We start from the raw sequence: 9,922 nt of genomic DNA on the forward strand, positions 1-9,922 counted from the left end.
CCGGGGGCCCAGGCTCACCACCTTCCTTCGGCTTCAGCTAGTGGGTTGTGGCAAGTGAAGCGCCTCTGTGGCCACAGCGCAGCGCTTCACCTTGTTGGCCCAAGCCGGTGCACTGCTGAGTGCTCAGAGGGCCCTCCCCACTGTTGGCCCGATATGTATTCCGTCCTGGACTGGATACAGTCAGCGGCCCAAGTGTAGTGCTCTCAGCACCCTCAACTCTCGGAGAGTCCCTCCCTCAGCCGCTTCTCCAGCTGGTCCCGTCCAGTGGTTCCAGGCAGGCCCAGCGAAACCCCGTGTCTTCGGCCCAGTGCCTGTAGTCCTCCGCCCTCCTCCCTGCCGATGACTTACAAAGAGGCGTTAAGGGCCACAAAAATGTTCAGTGGCTGTGTCTATCGATTTCAGCTACCGAGTGCAGGGCATCTGGGGCTCGGACGCTCGTCTGGGTAGTGAGGGTGATGTGGGATGCATTTGGCGGGTCGGGAGCACTGGTTAAGTGCAACTGCTCACCCATCTTGCCAGCCAGGCTCGCCTAAACAACCCCCTGTCAATTTTTTGCCGATTATTTATTTTGGCTAAAGAGAGTATATACAAAAAAACAAAATGTTGCTTTCAAGAAGGTGTCACAGTGTTGAGAGCACATTTTGGACATTCATGAATAAAAATAAAGACAAGGAAAATGTCTAAAAGTGGTATTTGCATTCATTTTGTTATTTTACAAATTTGAGATTTGGATTGTGAAAAGTAATCCTAAATGAATGACTTCCGTTATTCTCAGTTCTGTGTCTACATGGTTTCCTCACTCTACCCCTTGTGCCTGGAATTGGGCTCCTCCCAATCTCGGTGGCTTCCTTCCCTTCTTTCACTTTGTTCTCAGGATTAGAAGACAAATCAAGTGCTTGCTTTTCATTTGTTGCGGGAGTCATTTGCTCCTAAAATGAAGGGTGGATGTCAAAGTTTAACATATGAAATTTTGACTCCACTCTAACACTTTAAACTGTAAAAAAATAAATAAAAAAATGTAATAATCTCTGTAATACGGCACATTGTAAGCACTTTAAGCTCGGTTCATGCAGATTCAAAAAAATGTGGCAAAATTATGAACAAGTCATGGGCTGATTTCAGCCCAGGGGACTCAAACACCCGGGACCACCAATTCTTGATTGGGGAAGGGGGCTGGAACGATTTCAGCCCTGGGGACCCCATTCCCTGAGGCCCGGCCAATTATAGCAAGAGGAAGGGGCCTGCTGGGCCACCTCCCCGAGCAGAATTCAGCCCCAGGGCCCAGCCAGTCAATGGTGGGTGCCCTGGCCTCACGCAGTGTGTGGCTGTTGGGGACGGCAGGGGAGCACCAATGCCCCTGCGGTCCCAGCCAGTTCCTCGCCTCCAGTGGCAGCCAGCATTGCTCCAGCATGCAAGGAGCAGCAAAAAAAATGCTCGTCCCTGCATGGTGGATCAATTTTTTCATCTAGGGGCAGGAGAAAAGTCCTTTCTTAGTGAACTTACTGTTTGTTCTTGCTTGGCTGGAACTTCAAAATTGCTCTGGCCAAGCAAGAGCAAATAGAGGTTTCCCTGCCCTCAACAGTGCAGGCAGGGAAACCACTATGTCCTGGGGTTAGGCACCCCAGGACATAGCTGGAGCCGGCCCAGGGGGCGATGGGGTCTTCCAGGGCTATTAATGGCTCCATAATGGGGATCAGGTGGCCCAACCTCATCATAAACAAGCACGGTCGGGGACTGGGGGGGGGATGCATGCACCCCCTCCCAAATATATATATTTGTATTTCCCCCGTGACATGACCCCCACCTGGGGGGGCTTTAGACAAAAATAAGCACAGGAGACCATGCTTGTTCTTTTTTTAAATGTTTGCTGCGGATTTGTGGATCCACTGCAAATTTGCAGCAAAAATGGAGAAAAAAAAAAACATTTTTGGCCCTGTAGGACCCCACCATCAGGCCTAGGAGGTCAGGGTATTCCTACCCTGGCTCCTTAACTTTTTTGTAATTTATTTCGGACTCTGGCTGAAAGGATTTGGACAAAATTACAAAAGGCACTCTTTCTGGACCAAGTTGTAGCTTTCTGCCAAGTTTATTGTAATTCCATTCAGTGGTCTGGCTGTAGTCATGTTCAGATTCCCTGTGTGGAAACTGCATGGGAAAAACATGTTTTGAGACCCCGCCCCCTCATTTTTCTTGGCCCCAGATTGATGAATCACCCAAAACTTTCAAGACAGGAGCTGGAGTGAGTGGCAAAATAGTTTTGAAAATTTTGCGAAGATTTGTGAAACTGCAAAAGTTAGTAACAAAACAAAAAATCCATCTTTGGAAACCAGGTCCTGACTAAAACTACCTAGTGACGACCTCCAGTAGGTAAGATTACACACACACGCACACACACCACACACCACACACACCACACACACCACACACACCACACACACCACACACACCACACACACCACACACACCACACACACCACACACACACACCACACACCACACACACACACCACACACACACACACCACACACACACACCACACACACACCACACACACACACACACACCACACACACACACCACACACACACATACATACATATAGATATCTCTTTACTTTTTAGGAGTTGAACAGAATTGAAAAACGTCTTAATGCCATTTTCTTAGTAAACATTCCACTTTATTTCTCCAAAAGTCTTCTTAAAAAAAAAACTAAAAAAAAACATCAGATTCCATTGTTGCGGCAGATCCACACATTTCTTTCATTATTCACAATTCTTTACAGCCAACACCTGTTTCAGGGCCATGCCCCTTCCTCAAGGCTAAGAAAACGTATAAAGATAAGTGAAAGTGCTACCTTTCAGTATTTTCAATGGGTTATCGTTTCTTCCTTATTTGTTGTATCAATGCAATAATCCAGCAATGGACTCTTAGGTGCAATGATGCGCAGTCATTCCATGTAATTTTTCTGACACTGTGGGAGGATGAGTCTGGTGCAGTACAGTGTCTTCACCCTGCACAACATGTTGACAATGATAAGGTAGATACCTTACTTCTCGTTACAGGCTTATATCTCTGTTTACAGAATCTGAGTGTTTTGGATACTGCTCCGGAATCTGTCCTTGATTCCCCTTTGAGGCTGCCAACTGCTCTAAAATGTACTTTTTTAGGTTGTTGCGGTTTGGAGGGTGATAAAAGTGCACAAATTAATTACCCCTCACCACTAACAAGACTTCTTACAAAGATTTTGCAACCTGGACTTTCTATGGCAGGACCTCTGTTGCCTTTTAACAAGGCTGTGGTTGACCCAATCATATCATTTTTGACTGATGGTGATTCACCCCGTTTGTAGATGACATTAACTGGGTTCTGGTAATCCAATATGTTTGTCTCCACATCCCACTCCAGAGAGCTTTGTGGTACATCTCCACTTGTAAGGTAACTCTGTTTTCCTGGATCTTCTCCAGACGTGGAATCCAAGAGACACAATGGGCAGGAAAGTTTTTTCTTTAGTCAACCTGGTACTGGGCTCTTTGAATGCTGTGTGCCTTTTGAATGGCAACAGTGAGCTCCTCTAGTATATGGTGCACAAGTTTCTTCTTTCACTGCCAAAGAACTTATGTAATGCCTTCACAGAAATGATTGAAGGAGATTTAAGTTTTGGCCTGGACCCCACAGAATTAGTTTGTGCTTTTGGTTCCAGTGTAATTATCAGAAAACATACCTGGATGTGCTCCTTTGGGTATCAGGAGGGGGCCATTTATTGTTAATGAATATGCTGTTTTATTAGGCTACACTTGATCAAAGAAAGAATGGTGTCTGGAATATGTCAAATACAGCCAGGCTTCAGCTCTGCCTTGGGACTACCAATTGCACCAGTGGTACATAATGTTTTGTGGTTACTCCAGGGGCCTTTCCTTCCTCAATCTGTGGCTCTCCAGCATCCCACATAGACGTTTCATACTGTCAAAGGCATAGGCAGTGTCAAATTTCAAGATCAGCAGCAGCACCAGTCATCTTCATCTTCAGTCTTCAAAACCCTTCATTTTGCCTGTCAGTTGGCATCTGGATCCAATGGAGGGGGGCAAAGAAGACATTGCTGCAGACCAATCATAAATTACAATGTTAATGGATGTATTCTCTCTTAGCTGAGTAGCTCCCCTGGACGATGTGGCGACCAGGATCCTACGGTCTCCAGCAGATGTGTGCCAATACATAAGCCTGTTCAAATCGATGTGCTAGTTTATTGGCTCTCATTACCTTTTTGCCTTCCATCAAAGGCAGGTGAATTTCAGGTTCTGATGGACAACATGGCTTCAATTTAGTACTGTAACAAGGAAAGTGATATGGGTTTTTGAGCCTTCTCTCTGGAGATGTTGAAGTTATGGTGCTGACTGAAGGAAGAACTGCTCAGAAAAGTTTCTCGATCTAGATTGACTCCTGGGGATAATTCTAAGGTAAGAAATCTGTGGCTACATAGTCTCTACCAGATAAAGCATTACTGAAGTAACTTGTTCTTCCGGTGAATACTGCGTCTTCCTGCAGAATTCCTCACTGATCCTGCACTCGGTCCCATAGAATCGTCATACACTTCTGAAAGTAATAATGTTCCCTCTTAGTTTGCGTTACACGCTCATGTTGGATGTGATGCTGTCCTTGCCTCTGCCTCTAAGGGCTTGAAACTAATAGACGAGGAACTTCGGGGCATAGAGGGAGTGCCATAAGGCTCAAGTGTTGCAAGACCTGTGGTACGTCCAGTGCCAGGAAAAAGCCAGTGCCACCTGCTGGTGAAGGAGAGCAATAGTTTCCCAATGCTTTCAGTAAATGTTCAAAAGCTAATAAAAAAATTAAGCATATGCAGATAGATACAGTAGCCTGGATAACAATTATTATCCAGGTTAGTAGCTTTCTTACACACCATTATGTGCACATTCTCTGGCAGTATAATGTTGCTAAGTATATTGTATACATTCTGTAAAATATATCCAAAAATGCATTGGTAAAGCAAGACAATTCGGTCTGAAAACGCAGCTTCATTGATTATTGACTTTAGGCATTCAGTCATCATGCATGCACTGTGTAATTTATCCTTGCAAATTCACATATCTAAGTCACATATCCATTTATTGACTATTTATTTTATTTATCTACTCGCTCCTCCATAACACCACAAATTCACAGATTAATTTGTCAATAAGTTGTGGGTTCCTAAAAATTCCCTGCCAAAATCCCCTTCACACTCTGTATCAAGAAGCACCAGAGTAATCTGAAAACAACAAACTTTGCTTTTATGTGTCCACATCCACTTCGTTATGATTGTAATGCTGACCTCAGTCTCTTGCACTTAAACCCTTTCAAGGTGACAGCCACTTGTACATTTCATTGACAGACATTTTTCTTCCATTCATATCGTACAGAAAGCTGGTAACAAACCCATACATGACAAACGGAATTGGGCTAGCATGAATTCGAACTTGTGAACTGAAAACCTCAGTAATTGACTGGGGCAAGATTTATCTCACTCTGCCATAATGACGGACCTCCATAGTCCCTAAGGAAGGCAGTGGGGGAAACGCCTGCTCCATTGCCCTGTACTGCTAGGTGCTCTACACACGTATGTATCCCAGAAACATATAAGACTGAGAGAAAAGACACATGAGGAAATAAGTAAAAAGTGTTATGTGAGCTCGTGACCCTCCTGCATATGTGTATTGAGCCCAAAGAGACTCTCAAACCTCTCAATCATGTATCCTGTATGGTTCACCCAGGTGTAATAGTCTAAACAAAAGGATTGCACTAACCACAACCACCAGGAAAACTATCTCCCAGTACTCTCTGGAGAGAACAAAATACACTTTTTGGGTCAGATGCCCTTGTCATCCAGTCCTGTGGAACCCACAGCTCACAAAAGCAAGTAACCAGGTGGCAAAGACCTGATCTAGAGCCCTACTCATCACTATTGTCCGAAGCCGACTATATAGGTGTTGCAGAGTGTTGCACTGAGCTCGCATTATCAAATGTTGAGAAGATCACTTTAAAGGAAAGATCCAAAGAGACTCTCCTCTGTCGGACTGAAGGCTGTCTTCTCATGAGCTTAGCCCCAGATATTACCATCTTTGCTAATCACCACTGCAAATTCTAAACCTGCACAATACTCCTAAGAAGTGAAGAACACATCAACCAAACAGTTGCTCAAGAGAGCTGACCTAGAGCAACCAGTGACAGAAGGGAGCTGATCTAAATGTCCAATTTTTGTTTGTTTACATGAGGTCTTGCAAGCAGGTAAACCTGTGTCAACCCAGATCCATAAAGCAAAACCGTTTAAATTTGCAAGTTATTTTAAAACATGATTAACTGTATTTCAGATTTTTAATAACAAATAAAAGCACTTTTCGTTTGTAGGCAGGGATTATTTTCTGTGTTTAAATATTCAAACTATTAGAAGGTTGTCCATTTTTACAGTGAAAATAACAATGTGATTAAAACTGATGTGTTTTAACTTACATATAAAAGGATGGGTGAAGCTCAGTCTAAAACGTAACCGTCTTAGTGTTTCGAGTGTATTTTCCTAATAAATCTTTTAGTAGACTAGTCAACAGTTGATGTAGTTGTATTAATACGTTTTAATCTTGATGAGCTACAGTTCAGAAAAAAAACACACATTCCTTTTTGATACACAACGTAATTACCTGCGTATCTATTGTTCACACTCCGAGCAGTAAACATTTGTAATAAAAAAAAAAAATGTACATTATTCAAAGAAGTAAACATTGACCTTTTATTTTTCCTTTATAGACTTCCTGCGTCTTACAAGAGCCTCCCTTCCATATCGGAGACCTTTCCTACATTGCGCACAATGATTGAGGTGCTAAACACAGACGCATCAGCTCGCTGTGAAAAGAAACTATAACAATTAGTGTAATTTTAGAAGAGAAGGGCAGGACGCCTTGCTTTTTTTATTTATAAAAAGGTGAACTGTAATAGGAAATCAGGTTGTTTATTACTTTTGATACTTTTTAAAATAAAAAGTAAGTGATGGAGTACTTGAATCATTTTTGGTTACTGCAATTTTTGGGCTTCCATTAAAAATCTGCTTTTATACTTCGTGAATTCCAAGGCTTTCCTTGAAATAGACCAGCAAATCATGTTCAGTGATATCAAAATAATGAAGTAAAATTAAATTGAGCTGCCTGTTGCAGGTGCCAATTCTTTTTCAGGTTTATTTTCCGAATGCACTTTTAAAATGCAATACCTCTGTTTTGTTTGTCACAATCAAGGTTTTCTGGGCCTTTAAATTATTCTTGTGTTTTAACTGTGAACATTTTTCATTCAGTTTCGTTTTGTTAACGATGCTAAAAGTGTATGAATCACTGAAATGTTGAACCATATCTGCTTTATTTAGCTACCTGAGGTTAGTTTAAGCTTTGGCAGTTGTTCAATTAGATCTGAAAGCGAAGGGAACATATAAGTATGAAATAGAGACCAGTCTGGTATCAGGCTACTTCAGCTAAGTACGCCTGAATCTTCCAAATCGTGGTGAGTATAGTTGTTAGTGGCAAGAGATCTGTTGACAATGTGCTAAACATCTGACTGGTAGGAAACCTGTTGAAAGGCTCTTTATATGTTTACAAATTGTGAATAAGCTTACTCGCATCATTGCATTGCAAATTCACTTTGATATCCAACTCTGTTTTGTACTTTTCTTGGTAAAGGGAACATTGACATCAAGCACATTTAGCATGTCTGTGAAGGACTACAAATGACTGACTCACTTTGAAATGACAGTCTCGCGCTTTTTAATGTTTTAAGAGAATCCTGTGGGTGGACTAGAATATCTGTGAAAACCTAAATGCCATATGTAGAATAGGTTTTGGGGAGTTTCAGCAGAACCTTTTAATTGTATGAACAGTTTTGAAATTGGATAGTTTTACTTTTTGTTTCTTGATATTTTAAATCTGTATCAAAACAGCCAGTACAAGTACCCAAAGTCCCCATTGATGACTTGATATTTTGCTCACAATTTGAAACATAAGCTGTTGATTTAAATAATGGAAATATGGTGAATAAATTGGCAATGGAATCAAATGTAAGTTTCTGTTGTGCACTTACTGATTGTGGATGCAATGCTTATTTGAATATCTTCTCTCACAGTAACATTATTAGTTTTAATACAGGAACATTTTATGGTGACAGTTTTCGTTTCTGATACCTCTTCTTGCACATTCACAAACATGTCCAGGAATTACTGAAATGTGCCTAAGCATTTTCTTAGCAAACCTGTGCTTTTGTCACCCAGAAGTGAAGTTGGTGCTCTGTACAGATGCCACATATATCTGTGGTATTAGTTCCTTTTTCACCACACACCAATTATAAATGTCTTCCACAGCTCTACTGTGTTTTCTAAAACCTTAATCCTTGAATTATGTCCGTGTTTGAGCATTCTTAGTTCTCAAGATTGGGTTCAGTGTTGCAGTGCAAGTTGACTGTGTCCGACCAACTGACTGTGCGGTCCGGATCACAACTTTTTGATGTTTGTAAGTTATATGTAAGCATGCATCTAAAGGGAAGTGTCTTTTTTCCTCGCTCTTAATAGACAAAATCACTCTTGCAGGTTGCTTTGAAGGAGGGTATGCCTTGAATAATTTCTGGTTTTCAAAAGTCAGAGCCCAGGCATCACAAAGTCAGGGGAGCATCACAGGAATAGGAGTTAGAGATTACTTTCAAATGCACTCTCTTGACTCAAGCACCTCTCAGGCTAGCGACCAGACTCATGATGAGTGGAAATCACCTTGAGAGTTTAGGTAACAGCTTAGTTTGAAGTTCATGACATCTATGCTATAGCTGTTGAGGCACGACACTCTCTCTTCCTAGAGCCTCCACTATTCCTTTGCTGGTTGACATTGCAACCCTCCCCCACACCCCAACCCACTCACTACTTTTTCGACATCCCTGCCCTCAGAATCGGATCCCTCAATTCAGATGATTTCATCACCACTATTACTGTGGCACTAGCTTTTCCTCTGTGTTGATTCAACCTACCGTACAACCTGAAAGCCTTCACTACAATTCATCGGCCCTCATTTTTTGGAATACTCAGTAGCTCTGCACAAATCCCAACAGATCCCCAAAATCCTGATGTGATGTACATTTGCAGGTCATCCAGCACTTCAGTTCTCACCTTGAGGGCCAGTAATGACCAATGGTATTCATGTTAACTGCTTTCGCCTACTCAAGATTTGACCCTCTAAGGCATATAACATTTATTGTTCCACTGTTAGCATCCTGCTGGACAGTCCAATCATTTGTTTCTCCAAGTCCTTCAAATCCAGCTAATAGAGACTGTTTTCCTTTTGAGATATTATGTAGGGCCAAGAGAGTCCTCTCCTCTTGCACAATGACCACCTCCTTTGTTGATTGTAAGAGGGTGTCCCCTGTGCAATCTTCATTGCAACTCTCTAAAAAGAAAAGGAATAATTTCTACCTTTTCTTCCCCATACATGGCCTCCTCAAATCACTAGTCTCAAGGTCAACTCAAAGATCACAACTGAGTTACTCCATTTCTCCCACAAAGTCCTTGCTCTGCAGTCTGAGTGATGCAACCATTTAAGGCCTAAGCTTTCAACACCAGTGGGCTACTCACAAGGCTAGGTCCTTGGCCCAGCTGAGGCCTGAATTCAGGGCTCAGATGTGGGCCTCAACCTACATCTGTGGATGTAAATACCTTACTTCCCCAGCTCAGCTCCTGGGCCTACAAGCTCTCTCTCCAGTGAGGGCATCCTCTGCAGGGTGCCAGTTATGCTACGGTATCTCCATGAAAATCTTGCTTCCTCCTCTGGTCTTAGGATAGCTGGTGCCTCCAGAGCCACTCCACATCTCACACTGGGAGGGTGCCAAAAAGAGTGCCACCACCGGCTCAGGCAGTTC

The 9,922-nt window shown here is 42.5% G+C and overlaps 1 protein-coding gene across 3 annotated transcripts in view; it reads left to right on the top strand.

Moving 5' to 3' along the window:
- TTC13 (tetratricopeptide repeat domain 13) overlaps nucleotides 1-8,083 on the top strand; it is an 815,569-nt gene extending 807,486 nt beyond the window's left edge. For 2 of the 3 annotated variants that reach the window (XM_069235030.1, XM_069235031.1), the window contains exon 23: nucleotides 6,794-7,052. In XM_069235030.1, coding sequence (XP_069091131.1) covers nucleotides 6,794-6,908 — 115 coding nt within the window. In that variant the 3' untranslated portion in view covers nucleotides 6,909-7,052. Of the gene's footprint in view, nucleotides 1-6,793 lie in introns of all 3 variants that reach the window. The other variant, XM_069235032.1, reaches the window with a different exon arrangement.
- Nucleotides 8,084-9,922: the final 1,839 nt, after the last annotated feature.

The sequence above is a fragment of the Pleurodeles waltl genome, chromosome 5 (assembly GCF_031143425.1).
Source record: "Pleurodeles waltl isolate 20211129_DDA chromosome 5, aPleWal1.hap1.20221129, whole genome shotgun sequence".
Taxonomy (NCBI): domain Eukaryota; kingdom Metazoa; phylum Chordata; class Amphibia; order Caudata; family Salamandridae; genus Pleurodeles; species Pleurodeles waltl.